At 52.6% G+C, this 26,145-nt stretch overlaps 8 protein-coding genes across 8 annotated transcripts; 6 read left to right on the forward strand and 2 right to left on the reverse strand.

Annotated features, from left to right (window-relative positions):
• Positions 1–2,270: 2,270 nt before the first annotated feature.
• On the reverse strand, positions 2,271–3,721 carry J4E84_001297 (uncharacterized protein; the record flags this gene model as incomplete). Its single annotated transcript, XM_049383930.1, has 2 exons — positions 2,271–3,440; positions 3,557–3,721. The coding sequence occupies 2 exons, from the start codon at positions 3,719–3,721 to the stop codon at positions 2,271–2,273; spliced, it is 1,335 nt and encodes a 444-aa protein (XP_049249448.1).
• A 321-nt stretch (positions 3,722–4,042) lies between these two features.
• On the forward strand, positions 4,043–5,146 carry J4E84_001298 (uncharacterized protein; the record flags this gene model as incomplete). Its single annotated transcript, XM_049383931.1, has 1 exon — positions 4,043–5,146. The coding sequence occupies one exon, from the start codon at positions 4,043–4,045 to the stop codon at positions 5,144–5,146; it is 1,104 nt and encodes a 367-aa protein (XP_049249449.1).
• A 2,406-nt stretch (positions 5,147–7,552) lies between these two features.
• On the forward strand, positions 7,553–8,821 carry J4E84_001299 (uncharacterized protein; the record flags this gene model as incomplete). The annotated part of the gene is made up of 2 exons (XM_049383932.1): positions 7,553–7,959; positions 8,023–8,821. The coding sequence occupies 2 exons, from the start codon at positions 7,553–7,555 to the stop codon at positions 8,819–8,821; spliced, it is 1,206 nt and encodes a 401-aa protein (XP_049249450.1).
• Positions 8,822–10,543: 1,722 nt separating this feature from the next.
• On the forward strand, positions 10,544–12,335 carry J4E84_001300 (uncharacterized protein; the record flags this gene model as incomplete). The annotated part of the gene is made up of 2 exons (XM_049383933.1): positions 10,544–11,608; positions 11,661–12,335. 2 exons carry the CDS (start codon positions 10,544–10,546, stop codon positions 12,333–12,335), a joined length of 1,740 nt encoding a protein of 579 aa, XP_049249451.1.
• Positions 12,336–13,788: 1,453 nt separating this feature from the next.
• Positions 13,789–14,736, forward strand: J4E84_001301 (uncharacterized protein; the record flags this gene model as incomplete). The annotated part of the gene is made up of 2 exons (XM_049383934.1): positions 13,789–13,924; positions 13,979–14,736. The coding sequence occupies 2 exons, from the start codon at positions 13,789–13,791 to the stop codon at positions 14,734–14,736; spliced, it is 894 nt and encodes a 297-aa protein (XP_049249452.1).
• Positions 14,737–17,704: 2,968 nt separating this feature from the next.
• J4E84_001302 (uncharacterized protein) lies at positions 17,705–18,967 on the reverse strand (the record flags this gene model as incomplete). The annotated part of the gene is made up of 1 exon (XM_049383935.1): positions 17,705–18,967. The coding sequence occupies one exon, from the start codon at positions 18,965–18,967 to the stop codon at positions 17,705–17,707; it is 1,263 nt and encodes a 420-aa protein (XP_049249453.1).
• A 2,350-nt stretch (positions 18,968–21,317) lies between these two features.
• On the forward strand, positions 21,318–22,454 carry J4E84_001303 (uncharacterized protein; the record flags this gene model as incomplete). The annotated part of the gene is made up of 3 exons (XM_049383936.1): positions 21,318–21,561; positions 21,626–21,975; positions 22,026–22,454. The coding sequence occupies 3 exons, from the start codon at positions 21,318–21,320 to the stop codon at positions 22,452–22,454; spliced, it is 1,023 nt and encodes a 340-aa protein (XP_049249454.1).
• An 830-nt stretch (positions 22,455–23,284) lies between these two features.
• On the forward strand, positions 23,285–24,323 carry J4E84_001304 (uncharacterized protein; the record flags this gene model as incomplete). The annotated part of the gene is made up of 3 exons (XM_049383937.1): positions 23,285–23,687; positions 23,739–23,998; positions 24,054–24,323. The coding sequence occupies 3 exons, from the start codon at positions 23,285–23,287 to the stop codon at positions 24,321–24,323; spliced, it is 933 nt and encodes a 310-aa protein (XP_049249455.1).
• Between the last annotated feature and the right edge of the window lie 1,822 nt (positions 24,324–26,145).

Below are 26,145 nucleotides of genomic sequence, written 5' to 3' on the forward strand. Positions count from 1 at the left end.
CAGACGAGGAGAAGGAGAGTGGATGATTGAACGGTGGGAGAGGCTGAGTTTAGCATGGCATTTTACGGCGTTTGATATAGGGAGATACCATTTGTAGCTTTTTCTGTTTTAGCGCCTTCTTGCCAAGTGCTGGCATATCGTAGATGGGGAAGATCGTACCTTGAGTTGGATAGGTATAATGTCAAAACACACTTTGAAGCACACGTACGCATATCATGCCTGAATGAAGTAGGTGGCCTCGAGTCTTAACTCCCATCATCATCATATGATGAGAGATCTGAGGCATCATTCGTGGCGATTATATTGCGGGAACCGTGAGCGGCTCGTCCTACATGGGTCATCATGCGAATCATCGCGCAGCACTCTGGCAGAGGGGATGAAGTAAGTGGGGATGTCATTGAATACTATCTAGCGTTACTGAGAGAGTATTCAATCCGGGCTGGGATGAAGCAGTAGTAGTCTGGGAAAAGGAGTGAACCTTGCGTGTGCGGCGGGCTTTGATAGATGAGGAGATCGGCCGTTATCATGCGTGAATGAGATCACGTCGACATCATAAAGCGGATCCTAGTACATGGAAGGAAGAAATGACTGAACCGAGACTCCTCCATGGTTCAACACTGAGACATTTCCATCCATTCTGATGCCGCGCATGATCTTATGCCGACGCTCTTTTCGCTCCTAAGCCATGGATAGCTTCGCTCCCTGCGCCTGACACAGTACTTTCCAGCCCTCATGGCGGTAGCCACGGTGTGCGAAAGGAGGCATAACCATACAAGGTCGTCGCATATTTAAGGGGACTCTCTTGCATTTGATTGATGAAGGGAATAATGTGTTTGGTTGGTTTTTTTTTTAAAGTAGTTTGGTTTTCGTCTGGGGGTTTTTTTTTTAGTTATTTCGTTATTTCAGTGATGCCGTAGGCAGTCTTGGAGATTGCGCTCAACGTGAATGCTTCTTGACGTGTTTCTGTAGATTGTCGAACCGCGTGTAAGATTTTTGACAGCCTGGAACTTGGCAGGGAAAGCGTTCTTGTGCTGCGGGTGCTTGATGTGTCTTAGCGTGGCGGGTCAGATCGGCTCGAAGGTGGAAAGATCTAGGGCAGTCGATAAAGTCGCACTTGTGACGCTGTTGGTGCTTTCGTTTGACGTGGTCGCTGCAGCACGAGTTAGTCATTGTAACATACGAGCGCCTGGATGTACGTACTTGAGGTCACAGTTCCTACTGAAGACCTTTTCATAGAAGCTGCAGGACGGTTCGCGCGCCTGGTATGTGCTGTTGTCTGTTGTGTTGTCTTCGGGGCGTGTTGGCTGTTTTGGCGGTGGCGAGATCGATGGTCGACTATGATTGAGACTGCTTCCTGAGGTTTCGGGGGTGTTTGAAAGCGACTGTTCGCTTGGTACAGAAGAATCGTTGTCGTTGTTGTTGTTATTGTCGATAGGATCCGGGGCTAACAATTCGTTGTCCGAGGTCGAGTTGCTGGTAAGATACGGGGCGTGTATGACTGGATTAACATCCAGTTCAAAAGCAAACGGGCTGAAAACAGATGTTGAAACGTCGCGAGAGAGTCCAAATCTCGATAGTGACGAAGTACAACGTGGCGGGTGAGAAATAAAAAATAGAAAAGGCGAAGACTACAGCGGCCTTCGCCGAAGGCTGGCGATTGTGTAGTAGGCTATGAAAGCCTAGGGGTGCGCAGCCCAGGCGCCTTGCAGCGTGGAAGAAAGATTTGGTGAAGCAGAGGTTGGAGGTGGTGTAGGTTTTGGTTGAAGGATTGGTACTGTGGGGAAGATCCTTGAAAGAAGTGGGTGTCAATGGTAGAGATGAAAGAAGTGGGAGTATACGCCGACAAAAGCTTACCTTATATGCAGCCCTGGAGGAGCTGCTCGTGGAGGCATAGAACCCACAAGGCTGAGTCTCAGCCACAACGCCCACCGCCAGCACGCAGGCCTACAGCGAATGACCGTTTCCCTTCATATCTCGCTAGGCGCATGCTTTTCAGCCAATATGGTGTGTCTGGAGGTATGTATGCCTCCATATCGCGGTGGGTGGAAGCCACAGATGCAGCCGCACCAAGAAGCTGACCGCATGCACATGGCGCGCTTGTCCATACTGGGACCAGCTCAGCCGTCCTTCGCTTTTCTGCCACCATTACGCATCGCCGTCGTCCATCAAATCAGAGGACGTTTCCGCTTGGAGGCATAGCGCTTCCAAATCAGAGAAAGTTCAAGGAGTTGGGTATCCAACATTGCGTCGCTACCTACCTACACCACCACCTACAACTTCCCCCGACTCTTCGCCATCTCCTCCTGTAAAATCATGCCAACAGGCCCACCGCGACTTCCATCACCAGCCCATTGCTCCTCTGGTATACGCTCCGCCGGCCACTCCCAGCGGCCCTTGAAGTCCTCCGGTGTTCTCCCCTCTATGCACTCCACAATGCTATCACCAATGACAGGCAAAAACTTGAAGCCATGTCCTGAACCACCCGTCGCTACAAACAGCCCCTTGTATTTCGGATGATACGAGATCAAGAAATCGCCATCCCTTGTATCAGTGTACCAGCAGATCTTCGATTTTGTAAATGGGCGCGAGGGAATGGCGAGAGAGGGGTGGATTGCGGTGAGGAAGTCTCGGCATTGGCGCTGGCCTTCTATAGGGACGGCTTGTGATGGGTCGTCGATGTGTGTGTAGGGAAGCGAGGTTACGATTGTCTCGTTCGGGTCTTCGGACTCGGGGTGTGGGATTGTAGTTGGGTTGAGGTAGCCGTGGCCGTGGCGCGCTACTTTGAGCAGCCCTTTATGAGGCGGTATCATGAAGAGGCCGTGGGAGAGATTGAGGATAGTCGGTCGCGGAGCCATCTTCGTTTCCTCCTCTTTGGAGATGGGCATGTAGCATAGAGCTTGCCCGGTGGCTTTGCAGATGCCTCGAAGATCGATGAGCGATGCCGTCCATGCGCCTGCCGCGAGCATTGTCAGGTCCGCCTTCAGCTCGGTCGAATCGTCGAGCCGCACACCGGAGACAGTGTTGGTTTTGTGATCGATCAACAGCTTCTTCACGCCCTTTGTGACAAACTTCACCCTTCCCAGCTTCTCCACCTTTTCCCTGAGCCACATCATCGCGCCCTCCGCGTCTGCCCAACCTGAACTCCAGTTCACGTATCCGGTGCAGCCGTTACCCCAGGGGTCTTTGCCTTCCAGACCACATGCTTTCTGTATTTCTTCCGCCGAGTTGAGCACTTCTACCTTGTCGGTCCCTATCGCGCGAACGTTTTCCAGCGAGCTGGAGACGTAGTTCTGCTCTGGGCCCCATGCGGTTACACATAACCCGACCTCATGGTAGTGTTCGGTCGCGAAGTCGGTACGCCAGCGATTTTGTGCGACGGTCGCAAGACGGGTATAGCGCGCGGCAGCGTAGTCGGGACGGATAATTCGTGAGGCGTCGATCTGTATGCGTTGGTTTGAGCGTTTGGTCTTGAATGAAGCGGTTGTTCCGATCACTAGGGAGTTTAATGCTCTAGGGTATGGCGTCGAGAAAATTTAGATTGAATTGCTCTACTTACACTCGAGCCATCAGGCGTAGGGAAGGGCTGACGGTCTACAACAGTAATCGAGGTATCCTTGTACTGCGGGTTTTGACATAACGAATAAGCTGTGGAAAGTCCAAATGCACCGCTGCCGACGATTAGGATGGATGAGGGTCTCTCAAGAGATGCAGAAGTAGCCATTGCGCGTGAAATTAAGACGTTCAAGGATTAAGCAACTGAGCAAAAGAAAGGAAAGTGATGGAGAAAAGTCCACCTACCTGCGTCCGAACGGCGTGCAAGTGCCGCTGGTGGGCCGATATCGTTGACTGACTGATGATTTGAAAGGGCGTGCGGCGGCTGGGCACGGTTGAACCTCGTGGCTGCAGGGAGCTTTGACGCTACCGAGAGATTGGGTCATCGGTGCATGGAAAGATTTGAGGCTTCAATTCGACATCGACAGCCTCACCAATCGCACCTCAACGTCATCCGCTACTAAGTTATTCTGGGTTTGCCTGTATCGCAATGGCAAAGTTACCGAAGCCCCCAAAGGCGTTCCCCGTAAAGCACACGATACCGTCGAAGCCCGCGATACCACAACACATACGAATACAACGAGCGCAACACGATAACGAAGTACCGCTATATGCTCCAAGGAACCAAACACTCGAACAAGCACTGAAGAGAGTGCTGGCAGCACGTCCGCGGCTCTCAGATCTACAGCGGCTTTCAGATGAGGAACTGAAGTCGGCGCAACACCAGGCAAAACTGCGGAGAGCGAGACAATGGCCAATGTTCGGTATCGGATTGATCGCATTTGGGTTGGGGACATACGGAACCATGCTCTACGCTTCGTTGACGCAGGAAACGGACCTGGGAAACTTACCTGAAGACCTGTCCGATCGATTCGACAAAGAGGCCGAGGGCTATGACGAGAAAGTGGACACGTCTGAGATGCTGCTCTTATTGACTTCTAAGCGCAAGAAGCTCACTGCCATGGCCAGGGGACATGTGCTAGAGGTGGCCGTTGGCACGGGCAGGAACATACCATACTACAAGACCAAGCAATGTGCGACAGTGACGCTGCTCGATTCCAGCGGGCCCATGCTGGCTGTTGCAAGGCGGAAGTGGAACGACACGCACAAAGAGTACTTTAGCCGTGTCTTCTTCAAGCAGCAATCTGCCTTAGATCCGATTACGCCGCCATTTGATGCCCAAGTTGGCTACGATACGGTGATACAGACAATGGGACTCTGCTCCACACCTGAGCCGGTGAAGCTGCTCCAGAATCTCGAGTCTTGCACCAACGAGAATGGACAGATCTTACTTCTAGAGCACGGCAAGTCGCATTACGACTGGCTCAACAACATCCTGGACAAGTCAGCTCCAGCCCATGCAGATGAACATGGTTGCTGGTGGAACAAAGACATCGGCAAGATTGTCGAAGAGAGCGGGCTGGAAGTTGTCAACATAAAGCGCTACAACTTCGGCACGACATGGTGGTTACAGTTGAGGCCCAGGAAGGGCATGCGGCAAAGATTGGCCGAGACCACCGCAGTCGAACAGCCGCTTGCTGCACAAGCCGGATCCCCGGTAACACAAAAGTCCTGGTGGTCACTGTGGAGATGATAAGTCGCCGTGTCACCTTCCCCACATTCACCATGATCGAGAATGATCGAAATGTTGCAGCGCTGCCGCTATTATAGACAGTGCGCCTAAACTTACTCCAAGACCACTACCCAAGCTGTTGCGCTCTACCGGCCAGCTTAGTTCTGTCTCAAAGGACGTCAACTTTACGCGTTATTGTGGAAGGAGGGGAAGGCCCAAAGCGGCAATTTCCAGATCGCGACCATCGATAACCTGGGATCCAACAGAAGGTCAAGCGAGATCTGCGGTCGGGATCATGGGCAAAGCACAATCGCGTCACGGCAGACTGGAACGCGACATGGCTCGCCCGAACTTTGTTCTGTCTTATCATCCGGGCACGCCATGCGTTTGCATGTGCGTCTGGGGTCTGATGCCATACCGTTGAGCACGATGGGCTCGCACCTCGTAATCATCATGCCGGGCACACCCAACGACACGTCCATGGCTGACATGCATCTTTATCAGTGTCGACGAGGTTGCGTGTGGGAACAAGCAAACAAACAATGCATCTTCACCGTCTTTCACGACTTGCCAACTTCCTCATGCAGTCCACACTTCGTCTGGGGAAGATACGTAGCGCATCCGTAAATCTGTCTGCCCACAGGACAAGTGCGGCGCCATACCTTCCAGTTCCCCACAAAAGGTGACGCTGTGCTGCGCATGCAGACCGGACCTGGTTCCATGCGCCTGTCTCCATTGGGTAAAGACATATGCACAATCCCTGCGCAGCCATCGGAAGTGATGGCAACTCGCGTGCGCAATGTTCGGGGGTGTGGTCGCAATGCGGAGTGGAGGCTGATGAAACTGATGTGCCAGAAGATCCAACTCGGCATCCATCATCACTGTGCTTTTTCCGGGCATCAATGCCACTCGTTATCAATGAGTTATCAATGAACAAGCAGCAATCAAGCCACATGTGCTGAGAACGGTTTTTGTCGTTCGCGTATTAACGTTGCCGAGGGTTGGCCGCATGCCAGTAGGAAAACTTCCGTTAAAGAAAAATTCGAGAAAAGTGTGCTCACCGCCCTGGGGCATCCCGGTTGCAGCGTTGAGGCTAAATCCACTTTGACGGCTAGGCGAAACCTCAGAACAGGGATGTCTCCGCTCTGGAACAAGATGATATGCACGCTGCATCAGATCATGGCCAGCGCCCGTCCACTCGCATCGTGGCCGTTTGAGTGCTTGGAGACGCGGAAGATATTATAGCGGTCAGCGTGCGGGACAGCTGTGATGACCCGCCCAATTGCAGGTGGGAAGGATGCGCGATGCTCGAACCAGACGTGTTGAGCATGAGATCAGTTGCGGGAAAGCCGTCTCAGGGCAGTAGACGTTCGTAATCGTTGGCGGAGGTTTGTCGGCAAGGAAGCATCCTTACCAGCTCCGTCTAGCATGTGCCACTTATTGCGCGCTCGGAGCAAGATGTAGAGAGATCCAAGTGCGGTGTTCACTGCTCCGGGCTCAGCTGAGACCATCTGATGCCCGAAGCTTGACACGGGCAGAGGTGCAACACAGACGGCCCAGATCAACGGGATTGGCCAGGACAACGAAGCCCATACAAGACGTTGGACAGGCTGCCGGAAGGTTGTGCCTAGAAGTGTGCGGCGAGTAAGTACCTACGTTAGAGGCCTCTACCGTGTGGTACATGCAGGCAGGCAACGGCATGTTGATAGGAGCGTTAGGCTCTAGCCCCTGGCCAACAAAGCAAAAACGGGCTCTAAAAGTAGTATGCTGTCATAACCAAAGAGGCGATCCCTGGATACATTCACCCTACTAGACGCACGGTCTCTTACCGGAGCCTAGTCGCTCCTTCTTCACTGTGTGCTCCACTACGCCTCCGTTCTTTCCCTCGTCGCATCCCCTCTTCCTTCACCACCCCTCGAACTACATCAGGGCCCGACATCAACTGTCCTGTCCCATTCCGTTTCCCCTTGCCTCTCTCTGTTTCTGCTTCCTGATTCCCGTGGTGTTGGCGCAGCACTTGATTGTGTTGCCATAAGTTGTTGGTTCGAGCTCAAGGCAACCGGGCGCCATCGCCGAGTTACGTATTCACTCTTCAGGAGGCGAGCCGCGTAGCTGCGACAGGACGGGTGCCACTCAGCATTCAACTCCGCCAGACATCTCTCGCAATAATCAGGCGCTCTTTTCGACGCCAAAGCCTGCAGTGCAGACAGAAGCGCACGCTACCTGCATCTCGGCGGCAGCGTTGGTGGTATAGGCTGCATTGCATTCCTACCGGACCAATCGACGACCCTGGCATTCGCGCAGTAACAAAACACTTTTGGCTGCACACCCTCTGCCAGCCTCAATAATTATCTTGTCCCCCCGAAGCCTCCCTTCTTCCTTCCTCTCTCCCTGCGCGACGTTTGCGACTGCATCGCCGCTCCCAAGATGCCCTACAACACCCGCCGGAAGTCGCTGTCGCTGCCGTCGCTCGGCATACAGCTGCCAGGAGGACCGCGATCCGCGCGCTCACCGCCTTCGACAAGCGACGGCCAGCACGCCGCAAAGAAACAGAAACGCTCCCACTCCGGCTCTCTCTCGTCGGCACTCCCCTCGCCATCACGCCCCGCCGCACTGCGCCTCGATGAGCAGCGACCCAAAAGCTCAGGCCGGGTGGCAGACACCCCGCCACCGTCGCCAGGCGGCGAGTCCGGCACGACCAAGATCGATACCCAGGGCATCGACGACGAAATCGTGGTCGGCGTTATCGAACAGCTCCAGAAGACAGGCAACCGTCCCCACCTGCTGAAAGAACTCGCCCTCGTTCTATCGCCCATCATTCCCATTGTTGAGAGGTACGTACCAAACTTCCGCCATCCACGCCCTGACCACCAGTTACTCATGCTGACGTACTCTAGCTCCGCCAACCCAGCTGCCATTATTTCGTCACGCTTAGCGACCTACCTCAAGCGCAATTGGACAGCCCTGTCGAGATGTCCCCTCGACAAGAAGCTCGTTGGTACCCACCCCAAGCGTGTCTACTACTTCCTCTCCACTTGCCCGCATCAGCCTATCCCGGCCGACGGAACTAGCACCGCCATGGCACCACGCATCGTCACCCCATCGCTGTCGTCCGCAACTTCGGAAGAAGAGGACGCGGATGCGAGGTCAAGAGGTCGCATGTCACCGTCGCCCGAGCTAGACCTGTCCGACTACGACAGCCACGACAGCGACCCCTTCTCCAAGCAGAGCCATCTTCCCACGACTGCAAACATCTCGCACAACCGCCGCGCTCAGTCGCCGCCTTTAGAAAAGGATGAGCGCGAGTTCACCCAGACTGCGTCGTTCCTGCAGCAACGCCGGATGAGCCAGGAAGCCGAGCGCGAGCGATCTGCCAGCGCATCTGCCGAGCCAACACAGCAGAGTGATGTCAAGATGGAAGAAGTCGCCGTCTCCGTCGAAGAGACCGTAGAAAGCGCTGCTCAAAAGGACTCGGAAGCCGCAGCCGCCCTCTTCGGCCAGATGGACCAGCTCATGACCTTCCAGAGCGCTCTATCACCCAGCAGCCCCGCGCTGAAACCCGTGCTCCACATCGAAATGCCCCCGCCGTCGCTCAAGCGCAAGTCGATAAAACTCGAGCTTGACGACGACTGGATCATGAAGAGCCCGGAGCTTATTGACCTTGACGAGCTTGATGATCTTTTCGGCGGCTACTAGGCCGCTATTTCCTTTGCGCGATTTCTCTCTGTATACGACATTTACGATTCTCCTGGGGCACGTCTCTCATCTATTCCTCCTATCTATTGTATTCTCTCCTCATGTCGTTTCATCATTGCGTATGTCCTAGATGGATTCCATTTCGCCGCTCGCGCTGCACTACACACTCTAGGGATGTTGATTTATCGCATGGAGTTCTTGAGATCTGGGTGTCTAGGAAGGAATTCTGTAAGATAACTGTAGAGTGTAGCTGTGCGATTACCAGCCAGGAGGCCTGGCTGAGGCGCTGGATTGTTACTCGGCGTCTGAAAGCGCGAATCTGCGACTAGGTGTTGGCCGACATTTTCCAGAATGAGGCAGTCGCCCATGGCGACGAGAAATGAAGTAAAAGGAACGGAACTACTAGATAAAAGTTCATGAAATTGAAAAACAGTTGATATCCTTCAGAACAGCTCATCTAAACAAGCTCTCGAATGAACGTGTCTGTGATGTCGGCAATCTCGATTGTTGCCGACCAGAGCTGGTGGGCCGGGTTGTCCCCTACCAACACGTACTCTGCGCTCACCGCCCGAGTTGCGCACTTCCTGCACCTAACACTACACCTGGCAGTGGTCTAACGCATAACAGCGCGAAAATTGGGCCCTCACCGGCAGGGCCATCTGCGCCCAATGCGGCTCCTACGATGCGGTGTATCCTAGCCCCAGACAGGAAGGGACAGAGACCTTGGCGCTGCGTTGTTGAAGAAGTTGCGGTCGAGCGAGATGCGCTGGAGAACAGCCTCACTTTTGACCGCACACGCGCACACCAGCGGGGTTGACGAGTAAATCTTTGCATGCTGCTCCAGATTCTGCTCATCCGCCTGGTAGAATCAACAATCCCGAGGGGTAATCGCATGTTCGCAGACAAGAGGCTGGGTAAGCGAGTCCAATGACTTGGGCACCCCCAGCCCTGTACAGCAAAGCTTTGAAGCCGAAGCCCAACCACTCGACGTAAGAGTGCGCTGTGCGCTACGCGACACGTCCGCCCTATTTCCTTTCCCATATTGACCATCCGACCCCCTCGGTTTCACGGATTCCTGTGCCCTGCGTCAAAGTGCTTGCTGCAGGTTCCCGAGGCTGATGAGGACGCCCGTTGCCTCGCTTACTCCCGCCCATCAAGTTTGAAGAGTTGGAACGGAAGAGCTGGAAATTGTTAAAAGAGGAGGCTGGGGATCCGCGACACCCTCATCCACTGCCCATCAGACGTGCGATCGCTACGAAACGAAGCGCGTCTTTCCGGCGTCTTTGCAGTGGTATACGAAAGGCCATTCGCGGACATAGCCCAAGGCTGCCAGCAACACAACACCAGCAGAGTGGATAGTCGACACGTGGATACGCAACAACCGGGTTAGCCGCATTGCCAGTCACCAAACCTCGCCGCGGGCGTAAAAAGCTCACGCATATCGACGTAGCCCGCTCTAACTCCCCTTGGACTTGGGCTGCGTCTACACAACGACAGCAGCTGCCTTTTTCAAAGGCACATCAAGAAAGAGCCAGGAACCTCAAGAAAAGAATGTCTGTAGCACTATCCCGAGCGCGGAGCAGAAGTCGGGCGCCGAGCACCAGAGCGCCGTTAACATCACAGCCCATCGTTGTGGATGTTCCGCGAAGTGGGGCTAAATCACCACTCATCATCGATGTGCCAGCACCAGCACCCCGCGCAAGGAGCAGAAGCGTGCGTAGCATGCGCGAACCCATGGTCGACGCACCAGGACTCAGCGGTGGAAGGGGCATGTTCAAGAGGTTGATTGTTGCGTGTGACGGAACTTGGCTAAATTCGGACGATGGAACCAAGAACGGTACTCTCTCCATCCCAAGCAACATCACTCGCATATCAAGAGCCATCAAGGCAGTCAGTCAGGATGGTATCCAGCAAATCGTCAACTATCATCAAGGACTTGGGACGGAAGGCGGAAAGCTCTCGAGATTAGTTGGGGGTGCTACGGGCAAGGGCTTGAGCGATGATGTTCGCGAGGCCTACTCATTCCTTGCCAACAACTATCACCCCGGAGACGAGATCTTCTTGCTCGGTTTCTCGAGAGGCGCGTTTACCGCGCGTAGCATCGGCGGCTTGATCGGAGAGATTGGTCTTCTCACAAAGAAGGGCTTGAACACGCTACCAGAAGTGTATGAAGATGTCCAAAATCGGCGGAACCCAGACTATCGCCCGAAGCACGAGGACGTACCTTTCCCGCGGAAACCAAGCGCAGATGACCCACGATACGCAGAGGAACTGGAACGCAGAGGATTGACTAGACTGGATATTCCAATCAAGTGCATAGCGGTGTGGGACACCGTTGGCAGTCTCGGCATACCGCGGATCGGGAAGCTGCAGCGCCTGGGTCTACAGATGAAGCAGTCAAAAGCGACGACTTTCTACGACACCAAGTTGTCCAACTGCATCGAGAATGCATTCCAAGCGTTGGCTCTGGATGAGAATCGGTCGTCGTTTTCACCTGCCGTCTGGGAAAAGCCTGAGGGTAATCGAACGACGCTCCGCCAAGTATGGTTCCCGGGTGCGCACGCGAATGTGGGTGGTGGCTACGATGATATGCAGATTGCGAATATCAGTCTGGCGTGGATGATGAGTCAACTCGAGCCATTCCTGGATCTACGGTCTGAGTATCTGTTTGAACAGGATGATCTGAATGAGAAGTACTACAAGAAAGAGGAAGGTGCGATCCGACCGTGGAGCTTTGGCAAGATCTATAGCGAGCTGAAGGGCGCCTTTGCAATCGGTGGTAGTACTGTAAGTTTTGGTTTTCTATAAACATCCGCACGCGTACTGACTGAAATGATAGCAACGTAAACCAGGCCAATACACCTCCGTAGACCCCTTCTCAGGCCGCTCAACAGAACGACCCCTCCGCCAAACCAACGAATACATCCACCCCTCAGTCCGCACCCGCTACCGTCTCGAAGGCCCCGGAATCCAAGATCGCGGCCTCTACGAAGCGCGCGCACTAACCGACAGCTACAAACTCGTCGTCGACTACGGCGCTAACAATTCCCGAGCCGGCGACGCAGAAGTCTACTGGAAAATCAAATGGAGAGACACCATGGCCGTCAAAGTCCTCCCCGAAGCCCCTCTCTGGCGCCTCGAACGTGAACTCGCAAAACGTGATCCAGCTACCTATGACTACATCAAAAAGCCGCCTGCCACCGCTACTACCCGCAGTAAACGCCGCACTGCACGACCTCTCTCTGCGGATTTCTCAAACAGCAAAGTAGGCGGCGGACTGACGAGTCCCACTTCCACACGCAAAGCGAGGAGGGACACGTTTTCTCCGCGATCGACGTTCCCTGCCGAGGACCGCGCGCCGCCCAGCCGAAGGAGTACGACAAAGATTGAGAGACCGCGCAGTAGGAGTCGCGCGCGCAGTGTCGAGTTTGCGAGTGATCGGGAGACGGATATCAGGGAGAGTATGCCGCATCGGAGGGAGAAGGATAAGGCGTGGTGGGAGGGACGGCGGTAGCATGAAAAGTTGACTTGAGCGTCGCGTGATTTTCCTTTAGACTTTCTGATTTATACTTTCGGTTGACTTCATATGGAGGGTTGGATATATGCGGATACCCTTTTAGATGTAATACGATTCGATACTTGAGCGTGGGTGTAGTCTTGGACAAGTCACTTCGCATCGATGTGACGCTTGCTGTGCACAGTCATTCTCGGACTCAACAAGCTGGCGAAACCGTCCTTTTGTTCAACTGCCAGCTACCATGACAAATATGTATATCGAGAAGTACCGTGGTGCTGGAATCACGTGGGTCGTGGGCACGTTGCCACTTCTTATACCATCGTGATTAAACCGCGAGCACCCACCTAATAACCAGTCACAGTACTTACAATCAGAATATCACAAGATAATTGAGTGCGAAGAAAAGAAAGATGGTAAACCCGCCTACCAAGATTTGGGTGATCGACCTCATCGGGCATACCCACAGATCTCCTTTCTAGACCCTGGTGCGTGAGGCTCGATCGACGAGGGGGACCCTGGCCAAATCTTCGCAGTCAACGGTTTCAGTGAGTAATGCGCGGACCGACTGCTGTTTATGTGTTATTTCTTCTATGGCAATCGCGACGATGGTAAAGACGACGATGGGGTGAGGTGACATGATGTGTGCTGTATTGTGATGTTTGCAGCGGAGGTGCAGGAGGCGGCATGTGAGTGGCCAGACCACAAGTCGATGATGGCTGCGCCGCCCGCCCATCGCTCGGGAAACGGACGTGCGAGAATATCGTTTTCGTGCGTGGAACGCGCAACGCTGCATGACAAGGCCGTGTAAGCAGCCCGTCGACTCCACGATATTCTCACGAGGTATAGCAATGACGGTCCATGACATATCCACCTCCTCGAAAAGTCTTGTCCTCGTAACGTCCAAGCCCAGAATACGATGGGCGCATTGATGCTTTCCTCGGAACAATATCGTGTTGCGGAGCCCTCATGTTATATTTAGGGTTGCATTGCCCTCTAGCGCTAGTGTCTCTCGGGCTGCCCCCTGCTTGTATCCCATTCGCCGCCGCCCGCCGCTGGGCTGGTGCTGCTGAGCTGGGCTGGGCTAACAAGTCAACGCTGAGACCATCAAACCTCTCCTTTCACTTCCGCCGTTGAGACAAAAACCATCAATCGCTTTATCGCTTACCTCGACCTGTCGCCTATCTTCACCCTTCGCCAGTCGCTCGTTTATACGGACGGAGAGGTGTTAACTGTAATATCCATTCGTCGTTTCTCCGCGTAATACTTGTGTCGCGTCGCCTCCGGAGCTCTTCTTCTCTCCCGTCCCGTCCCGTCACGCCTGAGAGTTGTACGATACCTGAGATTCCACGAGGACCTCTTCCCGCTTGCGAAACGAGGTTTTAGCCGGTACACACGTTTTTGGAGCTTCGAAGGACCAAAGGAGACTTGTTTTAGGCATCATTCGGACAAGATGAGGCCGTCTCAGCTTCTCGCTGCCGTGGTGGCCATGTCGTCGGTCACGCATGCCATGAACGTCAAGCATGCATTCGACAACATCCATGGGTTGACTGATGTCAAGAACGTGCTCATGGGACGTCAGGATAACAGTACGTTCGAGCATCTTTGAGATTGTATGGTCGGGTACTAATATCATGGGTTAGACAACAATAACAACGACAACGCCTCAGACGCACCCGCCAGCACACAGCCCGCGAAGACATCCGCAGCGGACAAACCCACCGAGACGGGCGGCGACAACAATAACAACGATAACAACGACAATAACAACAATGACGACAACAAGTCCTCCGGCACCGCAAAGGAAACTGCCAGCGGCACTCAAAAGCCCAGCGGCTCCAAGACAACAGGCAAAGGCTCAAAGTCCACCAGCTTCGACGCCCGCCTCCCCGCCGGCGGCCTCACAATGGTCACCCCCAACGCCCTCGCCGGCACACAATTCTACAAAGTCGGCGACTGGGTGACTTTCGCCTGGAACTACACCTCCCTCTCCGTGACCCCCTCGGCCATCGACGTCCTCGCCTCCTGCACCGCCAACCAAGCCACCTACACCATCGCCGTCAACATCTCCGCGAAGCAAACAGAGGTTCTCTGGGATACCAAGCACACGCCTGATGGCCAGGCACCATTTCTGACCGAGAACTACAAGTTGCTCATCTACGACTCCGATCTTAGTGCTACTGCGGCGCCGAGGCCGGGATATCTGGGTGCTTTCACTGGCTTCACGTTTGGCATGTACTTGCCGCAGGAGTACATTTCGCTCAAGGATGGATACACTTGCCCTAACTGCAACGGCGCGCTTTCGCTTTCTGAGAAGAAGACGCTGGCTGCTATGCTGCTTACTACCGGTACGACGATTGGCTCTATGCTTTACTTCACGTATCAGTTTGGTGTCTGGTAGATGAAGCGAAAGACAGTTTCTACAGCATACAAACACACAAAACGCACGACTCGACGCTTCACCGCTTACGATAACGGCATATCACAAAACATTCCTTTTACGCCGCTTCACACCTGTCCATATTCTGCAGCACTCATTTATACAAAAAGATCGGGCGCTTCCGGTTAGGGGAGCAATCTATGGGAGCATGTGTGTTTTTACACTCCTTTTGGGACAATATGGGCATCCGGTGTTTGGGAGTTACTGTTGGTTGAAAGACAGTGTTCTGCATTTGGCAAGTGAGTATAAAGATATGTAATACTTGGACCGTTTTCAGTAAAGCTGGATGAGCATATGTGGATAAGGATAGGTGGGTGGATTGGAAGAGATGGCAGTTCCATGTTGCATCTTTGTCATTTAGATTGAAAAGAGGGAAAACAAATGATAAAACATGTTAAGCACTTCACTTCAGTATGACGATATGCAACGTGAGAAGTTTCTTCCTGGAGATGGCTGGACCTAACGAGGTCTAGAGAGGGGGATAGAGACAGTGTCGTTCCTATGCAACACTACCAGGCGAGCGGGACTCGTATGATCTACTTGTATTACACACGCCTGTCTTCATTAGCTTTCTCATGCGCTTTGAGGCAAGCACCCTCGGACTCCAACTCAGAAGGAGAAGAAGATTCCCTCCTTCCCTGCAGCGAAGGTGCAGCTTCTCCGGTGGGTGGTGATCATAGCCATCATCACTTTTCCACAATCTGTGCGACGAGATGACGGCCTGTGCGTCTTCATCTGCATATAAATAGCTCCTTTTTGAGTTCTGACTCTCTTTCTTACAACTAAAACCATTCCTTCAATTTCCAAAAACCCATGGATCGAGATCGCATGTGTGGAGAGGACGTTCTCTCTTCCATCAAAACAGCGGCTGTGATCGAATATGGAGACTCCATGCCATGGTTTCTACCTTTCAAATGTTGTGCAGTAGTGTTGTATGTTCTCCCCACTGCGATTTACAACTTATACCAAAACCAGAGGATCCGCTTATGGATGGTCCTCTCTGTCCAAAAACGCGGATCCAAATAAGCTTTGTCTTTCGCCCTTTTCCCCCACCAAAATAGACCGCACGACATGTTGATGGTGGCCAGAAAGAGCAAGACGTATTTGACATGAGCGACGCTGCCTCCGCAACAAGCAATAGCGCATAGCGTCTCGGTGTCGGTATAAACATCTACTCGCTCACACCTTTACACTCTTCTTTATACTCCGCCCCATTCTCGATTTTCCGAAAATGACACTCAACTGGATCATGTCTGAGTCGTTCTTCCGCGTCTCTCAAAAGCTATCGAAATCACCGCTATGTCGTCGCTCCAGACCGTGCCTGTTACTAGGTATTATCAAAAACCGTCAACCCCGTACCCATGTCTGCCTCCTCGGACGAGCCGCGAACTTCTTCGAAACGAGAGATATCTTGATTATCTTCTCAATTCAAAATACTGACGAAGACAACGAAGGTCTTTCGCCTGCCGTCGAAAAACCTACCTAAAAGCTAACATGACTTCCAAAACCACGAGGCCTTCCGCTGATAACAATAAACGCGACCTTCAAGAAAGCTATGCCGCACAGGTCTTCTTGTGTATAAATACCTGCAACTTGAACGCCTCTTACTCTTCTTTATCACACCAACACTTCTGATTCTTTCCAAAAAACACCGCGGTAACCCATCATGTTGGTTGCGCGACTCTTTGTTCAAAAAAGGCACATTCCACTGTGATGCGAGCGCTGCGAGCCACAACTACTATCATAAAAACGTAAGTTTTTTCTCTCCATGTCTTTGTCCTCGAGCGGCATGCAAATCAATTCAAAAGACGGAACAGACCATCCGATGCTGGCCGTCCTCCCTGAACGCTAAGATCACATCCCGTGCATCTCTTCCTGCGCATATAAATATCTGCCACTTGGGCACTCTCTTCTCTTCTTCATTCCAACAGTCGTTCTTCATATTCTCCAAAATTGAAATGGCCGACATTGATGTTGGTCGCGCTTTCTCGGTTTCTCAAAAATGACATTCACGTCCACCATGTAAAAGGTTCGAGCCATACCTTCTATCACCAAAACTCCGTGGAGCGTCTATAATGTCTTTGTTCCCAAGAAATTTACAAATCATTTGAGAAAAACGCGCATGGAGCGTCTGGTCTCTTCTCCGTGCCAACGCCACACCTCAAACATGGATCTTGCTCTGCCTCTGTGCATATGAATACCTGCAACTTGGACTTCTACTTCTCTTCTTCAGTACAACAACTACCCTTCTTTCTCCAAAAAAGAATCCCGCATGGCCCATGTCGCTGGCGCCTTCGGTGTTCCTAAAAAAAAATACAGAGGAGCCATGTGAAAGATCCTACTTACGCCTTCTATCCACTCAAATGAACACCGCCACACTTGATGTCTTCGTTCTCGGCTGGACTTCAGCTCAATTCAAAGTCGCAAACATGATCTCAATGTGTTGACTGAGTTCGCCGTTCAAAATAAAAGCATACTCTAATATGTTCTTTGCCTGCCGTCACCAAAGTCCTAACAGGCTATTAAAACTTGATCAAAAAAATGGCTTCTGGACTTCAATGATCGGAACTGTGCTGAGAGGTGTTTTCTTCTATGCAAAATCTTCCTGGCCCTGGAATCATGTGTTGCTGTTGGTTGTGAGAGCGCTCCTATCGGTCGACTTGGAAGCGAGGTGCAGCTCGCCTACGCAGATATTTACGAAAGTAGAATCCATGTACTCCTCGGACGATATTAGTCACCCTATTCAGAACGAGTAATGCACATTGGAATGAGAATCGTTGCCTTGGTTTTGATACCATGGAAGATATCGAGAAAAGTTTGATTGTAAAAGATCTACAGAAGAAGAGAATACGGTTTCCAAAGCATTGCGCACCAGAAACGATGGGCCACACTCCTCAGTAGAGCAAGACCTAAAGAGTCATGTCGACCTCTAAGCGCGGCTGAAGCACTTAGTGACCAACTCGCGATCAGTGGAGCCATTGGGCGTCAGACCAAGCACGTAGCTCTGATCAAACGCACCAGCCGACCAGCCAATGTAACCAAGGTAGACATCGCTGTTCTTGTTCAAGCTATCGAGCGCAGCGCAGACATCCTGCTCGCACGAAGCAGTGTTGCCGCCACCGACCTCAGACAAGATAGCCTGACGCTTGTTGTCACGGAGCCAAGTAGCGAGCGGTACGAAGGAGTCCTCGACGTGGTCGCTCGTGCACTCGGCGTGGGTACCGGAGTTGTCGCTGTCGAGGTAGCGGTGGACGTCGAAGATGAGCTTGTCGGTCGTGCCGTCGGCATCCTTGACCTTGAGGAGGGAAGGTCCGCTGGCGGTGGGGAAGGTACCTGCGGATGTGTAGTCGGTACCTGGGAGGAGGATCATTTGCGACTTGGCGCCGGCCTTGCGGATGGCGGTGACGGCGGCCTGGCACGAGTCGGCCCAGGTGGACATGGTGAGGTCGTGGGGCTCGTTCATGAGGCCAAAGGCAACGTTCTTCTCTGATGCGTACTTCGTTGCGATCTTGGTCCAGACATCCGCGAACTGTGCGTTGGTGGGTCCGCCTTGACCGACGATCTGGCCGTTCCAGCGGGCGTAGTTGTGGAGGTCGAGAAGGCAGACTGCGCCAGTGGCCAGGCAGCCTTGGACGAGCTTGTCGTAGGCAGCGCTGACGGTGGCGTCAAGGTTACCACCGAGAGTGTTGCCGGTCAGATGCTGCCAGCCGATGGGGAGACGGTAGATGTTGAGCTTGTCGTCCTTGGTGAAATGCTGCATTTGAGCGATGCCGTTCGCACCGGGGTCGACATAGGCTCCGCTGCATGATCCGGATGTGTCGCATCCGAAGTCGAAACCAGCAATGTTCATACCGGCGTACTGGGTCTTTCCGGAGCTGGCAGCAGCGTTGGCAGCGACGGCAGCCTTGCTGGGGGCGGCAACAGCTACTGCTGCTGGAGAAGAGGTCTTAGCAGCGGGTGCCTTGGTGGCAGTCATCATGGTTGTAGGAACAGGGCTTGCTACAGGGCTTGCTGCACCGGCACCAGGAACACACTGAGAGTACCAGTCGTTCTGGACCTCACAGTGGTATCCGGAGACGCATGCCGTGGCACCGGTGAAGCCCTTTCCACCACACTGTGTGTAGGCTGCGCTCTGCGCAGCGTAGGCACCGCTTGCTGCTAGAGCAGCGAATGCGAAGGAGTAACGAGCCATTGAAGCGAAGTTTGGATGAAGGAAGGAAGAATTTGAATAAACGAAGCAGTGACAAAGCGATCTAGCACAAGTAGAAGTAAAGGATTGAAACTTCACAAATGTGATGGAGAACAATAGAGAAGGTGGGTAGGTAGGGCTTTTATCATCCCATGGTAAGAGTAGGTACTCCAAGGGTCACGTCCTTGCGTTTCCAACCCGTTCGAGACCTACATTCCAGAAGACGGCGTGGCGGCACGTAGTCTCCGCATTGTTCCCACCGTTTCATGATCATTACCGAGAAGCTCGGTGGTATTGAGTGGCTGTGAGCAAGAAACACGGGAGATGGGTCGCAAGTGCGACGTTCCTGGCATCTGGAGCTGTCAGTGCTGTCATCGGAGCCTTCGGAGGGCGGCGGCTAGTCCAAGCGAGATGGTCGACCCGCTTTTTGGCTTGCTTTCGAACCCGGTGAGCGGTTTCGAGCCCGTTCGTGGTGTTGGAGTGAAACAACTAGGCTGGGTTTTGTGGGGAACGGCGTAATGTTTCTTCATTTCGCCAAGATGAGAGGGGTGTGACAAGCTTCAGGATTCACGGAGAATAGAAGCTTGGTATGCTTGTTCAAAGACGCATCGTCGTGTTGGAAGGCTTGTTCTGAGTGGCGCAAGGGAGAGGTATCTGGTCCTTGTGGTTCAATGATTAGGCTGTCGTACGTCTTTGTGACGTGGAGTTGGGTCGTCAAAGTCGTGGGGTGAGCCGCGGTCCAGGTACCGCCGGGTTACAACCGGTGGAAGAAGTCGACATCGTGGAGTGCTTAGTTTGTTTTACAAACGTGCACATTCGTAACGGGTAGACAGCGAAGATCTCATGTCATCATGCCGTACGGAAAGATTACGCGTGCTTCGTGGCTGCCATTCTGTTCATCTTTCTGGTGTCGCCTTGGAAATCTGAGACATCCTCTACCGATCTTCATCCTCGGCTTCAGAGCGTCCCGATGCGCAAAGAAGTATTTGGACAGTTTCACACGTCTCTGTGAAGTCTGTACTCCTCAGGTGCGCGTTCTTTTCATCTGCTGACCTTGCCACTTTTCTTCGAGACCATCTATGCCATCGGAAATAACATCACCACCCGTGTGCCATTATATTCTTTTTCCTCATCGTTGACGTCGTCTATTCCCTCATATCTTTGTATTGGTAAGAAACCAGCCTTAAAGGCATCAGGCTTTGCCTCCTCATCGACCACGTGCCGTTTCCTCTGGTTATCGCCTTGTCCTCCTACCCGTTCACATCCAGCCGTGGGAATGGATGGCTGATTGTCCATCGACGATCGCGTTCGTTTCGTGCCTCGTTTGTTGGTGCCGGCACTGGATCATTCGCCAAGGACTGACAAGGGCTGACGAGGTAGATTGAATGCGCTAGCATCTGTTTCGAATATTTCATACCTGCCATAGTTCAACATTTGGAGCCTGCTTTCCAGAAAGAACGCTGTTCTCCATGTGAGTATCGAGGTTGCGAGGAGTTCAACGGCAGTCGTGTCGAAGACGATGCGGTCGATGATTCGAGGCGACGGCCTACTCCGTAAAGTCATCGTTGGTCTCTTCCATTGATAGACAGCGCGGGAAAGATTCGAAACTTCTATTGTAATTCTGATCAGCATTTTGTATGTGCGATAGGTCTTTTCATCGGGTTTCATCTGGCATGGACATTGCAAAACCTTCACAGCTTGGATGCCATCTAACAATACAATACAGAGTCTCTAACTCCCGCGAAGCGGCCCTGCACAGGGTGTAGTTTTCGCAAAGCAACAGCCTGTACCTTAAACTCCTTTCTATAGCCTTCTTATACTTTATTATAGCCTGTTGCTGCTGCTGTAAGGGGTGTAAGACGCCTCTTTTTAGCTGTGCGCAGCTATTAATAAGAACGCAGCTTAAACAGAGAAGCGGGCTTACTTACACCCGCTTCTACACCCGTGCGGCTTGGCCTATCACCTGGCATTGAAAGCCGGTCTGCAGAGTGCAAACCGCAAGGCTGTGTAGTTCTACGGCTACAATCATCGACTAGAGCCCTTGAATGGAGTATTCTCAAGCCTGAAGGTGTATGTCGCTGGTGTTCGTTCGGTCCAGCAGCCAGAATGACGACCCCGCCTTTCCCAAAACAGTTAGCTTGTGTAACTTGGCAGCCATCCACACGCATTACAGCGAATATAATGCGCTTCCTAGCCTTGCGACTCTTATCTTCCTTCCCCATTTTCGCTCTCAGATCAGTGCGGGTTACGGGATCGACGAGCAGGTCCCCAAAGCAGGTTCAGGATATCCCAAAAACAAGCCCATGTCGCAAGCCTCGTTTGCTGCTACCGTCGATTGACCTTACTTGACGCTATGCCTACGGTCGCTATCAAACCCGGTGCGACAGTGTTTGTAACAGGCGTCAACGGGCTCGTCGGAAGCCATATCGTCGATCAGCTTCTGAAGCGAGAGTACAATGTCCGCGGTGCTGTGAGAGATACCGAGAAACACAAATACATGACCGAGTACTTCAACGATAAGTACAAGAAGGCGAAATTTGAGTTGGTCGAGGTGCCGGATATGACGGTCGAAGGGTGCTACGACGATGTCGTTGATGGTACGTCGAACCTTATGTCGTTAGTGATATCTTGACTTCTAATATTGAACAACTTCATTCGCAGATATTGAAGGCTTCATCCATGTCGCTTCTCCGATCGGAGGCATCTCTGACGTCAATGAAGCGATCTCCATTACCGTGAAGGCGGGTCTAAACGGTCTCAAGGCTTGCGCGAAGGTACCCTCATGCAAAGGTTTCGTCTTCACCTCGTCATCCCTTGCCGCAACGTTTCCTCATCCAAATGTGGAATTCTCAATCGATGAGAACACATACAATGATGAAGCATTGAAGATTCTGGAGAAAGAGCCTGGCAAACCAGGGCTGTTTGTCTACGCCGCCATGAAGACTGAGACCGAGAAGGCGATGATGAAATGGATGGAAGATAATCAGCCCGGCTTCGTGTTCAACCGCGTTGTGAGCAGAAAATTCAACGCTTTAGAAAGGTCATCGTTAACCCCAAATAGTTGCCAAACGCCAATTTTGGCCCCGTCGAGATCCCCGAGTATCAGGGCTTCCCTTCAACCATCGGTTGGGCTCGTGCTGCATGGGAAGGCGAACAGCTCAACTTTTGGACAACTTCCGTTGGTCCGCAATGGTACGTCCATCCCGTTGACTGCGCGCTCGTACACATCTCCGCGCTGATCCACAGCGATGTTGAGAATGAACGTCTCTTTGCTTTTGCAGAACCGTGGAGCTACAACCAGATGTTGGATATATGGCGTACACTGTATCCTGAAAGGGAGTTTCTGGATAACATTGAGGGCATGGGCGTTGACAAAATGAGTTTGCCAAACACCAGGGCAGAGGAAATCATGAGCTGGCTGAAGGGACTGGGCTCGAGATGGGATAGTCTTGAAAAAGGCTTGCGAGAGATGACTGAAAACTGGGTTTGAACACTCCTTGTTGTTGAAGTCGCTGGGTATGCGACTGTCGTCAGCTGTGTAGTTGTTCAGCGAGCTTACCATGTTGGCAATGAAGCCATGTCAATCCACGTTCCTCGAACACGTCCTGGTCGTATCGCCTTCCGTCGTCCAGTGGGTAGAATCCTTCTCGTTTTCGAGTCAAAACCGCTCGTGCTATGAGATTCTTTGCGCAACAGAGGATGGAAAATTTCGAAGCGCGGCCGCGGCAACCCAATCCTGTACGTCAAGCCACTACAAGCCACGACCGCTCAGGGCGCAGGAAAATTAGACCCTTGTCCCCCGCAGAAGTAACCTACGATACGCGGGGAGGAAAGTTGGAGTTGGCGAAAGCAGGGTGCCAAGTCGTGGGGTTATTCGTGGGAAAATGTCACCAAGACGAGGCGTTCACTTGGCGACGCATCTCATAGTCTGGGGATACATCGGTTAAATCTGCGCCAAGTTTGCTACACCACCGTTCTCGCATCGTCATTCACGGAAACAACCTGGATGCCAGTTCTTCCGCTGGCTTGGAGGCTGTGATACCGGGGTAACTTTGTGGAAGCTATGGCCTTGTGCAGCTACACGAGCATATGGAAAACGGTCGCGCCAGGATTGTAAGTGGAATCGCGTGGGAACAATGCGCGTGATGAGGCTTCTGGACGGAAGGAGAGCTGGGCAAGAAGGTGTTGTGGGTGATATAAAAGCTAGGGCAGCTGCAAGCAATGCAAAGTACCTCTCCTGCATCTCGACAGTCTTCAATTGACCTAGAATCTCAGTCAGAAGAGCTCAAATACCCTCGTACTTCACAGCCAGTCGTCGCGATGAAGCTCTCTACCTCTGTTATCCTCCCTCTTCTTCCCGCGCTCTCATCGGCAGCAGTGATCCGTCGTCAGAATGGCGATGGACCCCAAGGAGGCGCAGACTCCACTCAGGGCGATCTCGGTGCACGGCCTCTTCCACGATTCCCTTTCCCGGTTACCAAGTTCCCGGTACCGACTGAGACGGTCGTCTTCAACGAGACCATGTACATTCAGCCCGGCCAGGTCTTCGATGGGCAGATGAAGCGTTATGAGCGCGTGGAGGGCTCGTGCAACGAACAGGCCGAAGGAACAGACGCCGATGCTGTCTTCAATCTTCTACCTGGTGCCACAATTAGGAACGTGGTCATTGGAAAGCACCAAAGCGAGGGCATTCACGCGCTAGGCGATGCATGGGTCGAGAATGGTAAGCTTCGAGACCGGAGGTGATCTGACCAGCATACTAACTTTTTCATAGTCTGGTGGGAGGACGTGTGCGAAGATGCCCTTACGTCCAAGGGCCTCAACACCCAGCTTCGCGTTATCGGAGGCGGTGCTCGATCCGCAACCGACAAGATCTTCCAGGACAACTCTCTAGGCGGAAAGTTCAACATCACTGGATTCTATGCCGAGACTTTCGGCACCTTCTACCAGTCGTGCGGCAACTGCTTGAACCAGGCGAAGCGCAATGTCACCATCCAGAACGTCATTGCCGTCAATGGCACCAGGATGGGAATAGTAAGCCCCCCAAAGGTCCTCCTCTTTCATTGTCTTCTTATTAACACATGGGTAGATTTCACCCAATTACGGCGACGAGTACCGCATCAAGAACGCCCAGGTCGTAGACGTCGAGCGCTGGGTCGACAAGGAGATCGGAAACAACGTTCAGACCGTCCCATACACTGTTGGAACAGGTCCAGATGAGAAGTACGCGCTGTACAACCTGACACGCGACCACCTTACCGACTTCGAGGGCGAGATTCTGAACCAGTATGTTCCGGAGAACCCGTACGAGTGGCTCGAGGAGTTCTGGCCAGAGGGTACTGGTGCCGCGAGGAAGTAGAGCGTTATGGTAATGATCTAGTCCACATAATTAATAATGAGAGCATTTGTCGTGAAAACCTTTGCCAATGAAGACTCGCGTGCGGGCGTATCGGTTGCTGTGCATCCCAGCCTTGTGCATGGCATATCGGTACACGATAGGTAGGTGAAGTTTTCGTCGGTGCTACCATCATCGCAGGAAGGTTGTTCCAACAGGCGCAATTGAAAGGTTTTGTGGCTGACGATAGATAGGATACGCGTGGAGACGCGTGCGTGCGCGCGCGAGCAGGTGTTTCTTGCCAGCGAAACTCAGGCTCGAAGCGGACAAGGGCCTCAGATGCACGGACCTCCCGACATCCGTCCCGCTCAGCTCGCGTCCTTCTCCATACTGCCACAACGCCGCGAGAATGGAGGCATACAACAAGGCTGAAATTAGCATGGCCACAAGATTGGACCAGAATATCTCGCCAACGCATACCTATCAGGTGCTGCAGGTGGGTAGTGGCTGACCACTACCCTACAATTTCCCGCTTACCTAGTAGCATTCTCAGCCCAAGGCATAGTACGCCTCCAGGCAGTTCGATAGGTATAAAATACTGCTAGTTCTTCGATCTTTGATCATTGCGACGAAGCTTTGGAGCGGAATTTTCCATCACTCTACTTTTGAGCTTCGTTAGTGAGGCTACAACCCTTCACCCACGGCCTCTGGTCAATCATCGCCTAGCCCTTATCGACAGGTGTTTGTCGCCTCATCCCAGGTCGGTCCTGTGTTTTCTCCGAGTCCAAACAACCCTTGGGTCGGCGGAGCCTCGTAGACTTCGCCACCACTCGCTATCTCGCAAGAACCCTATCCCACTCAGTATCGGACTACATCACGTTATCTTACGCCTTGTTCGTGCTGCGTAAACAAGCTTGGTTACAACAAACGAGGGGGGGATCTCGACAGTGAGATCTATAACTGTTGGCGTTTCGTTTCGCCTTATGAAGTTGAGTATGATGTCAACCCCGTCATTCATGCTCCATACGTGCGTTCAAACATACCACCAAGCGAGCCAATCACAGACACGAACTCTACGAAAGTGCCCGAACACATATCAATCTACTTGGCGCCTGGTCATCTCTCTGTAGCAGACCCGGAAGAGGAAGCGACTGGGGCGCGACTGAATCAAGTCTCGGAAGCCTTTTCCAACATTCAACCACAAGTCAAACCCACAAATCACAGCCTTGTTTCCTCCCCTGCTACGCTTTCGGAATCATCGGACCTTTCTACAGTACCTTTTCGAGCCTCCACCATCAGCAGAGAAAACACCCTTGTTGCAAGGATCTGGTCGTCAACCTCGAACGGCAGTATTGCGGATAGCGATTTGGGCGACTCAATATACCCTACGGACAACATTGATACCATTGTTGATCATGTCCCCCAAGTTTGCTCTTCGCGCTCTGTTACTCTTGAAGATGAAGAAGAAATTACCATCCAGAGAAGAAGGAATGTCACGGTCCAGCCACTCAACTGCAGCTTCTGCGACGACACCTTTCAGCACACATATGAACTAAAGTAAGCACAGAACCCCTAACTCTCATTAAAGCTACACTAAACATCGCAACATTAGCAAACACACCTACCGGAAACATGAAAAGCGATACCGTTGTACTCATCCTGGATGCTGGGGTGCCTTCGGCGTACGCGCAGATCTGGAGCGACACCGCCAAAGTCACGAGTCGCCAGAAACCCGGAGCCGCTTTCGATGCCTCGCACCTGACTGCAAGAAATCATACCCAAGGAAGGACAACATGCTCAAGCACTTTAGCAAGAAACATACATGATGAGTCGCGTTTTTTCGGAG

The sequence above is a fragment of the Alternaria hordeiaustralica genome (genome assembly GCF_023758085.1).
Source record: "Alternaria hordeiaustralica strain BMP 2776 chromosome Unknown scaffold_1, whole genome shotgun sequence".
Lineage (NCBI taxonomy): Eukaryota > Fungi > Ascomycota > Dothideomycetes > Pleosporales > Pleosporaceae > Alternaria > Alternaria hordeiaustralica.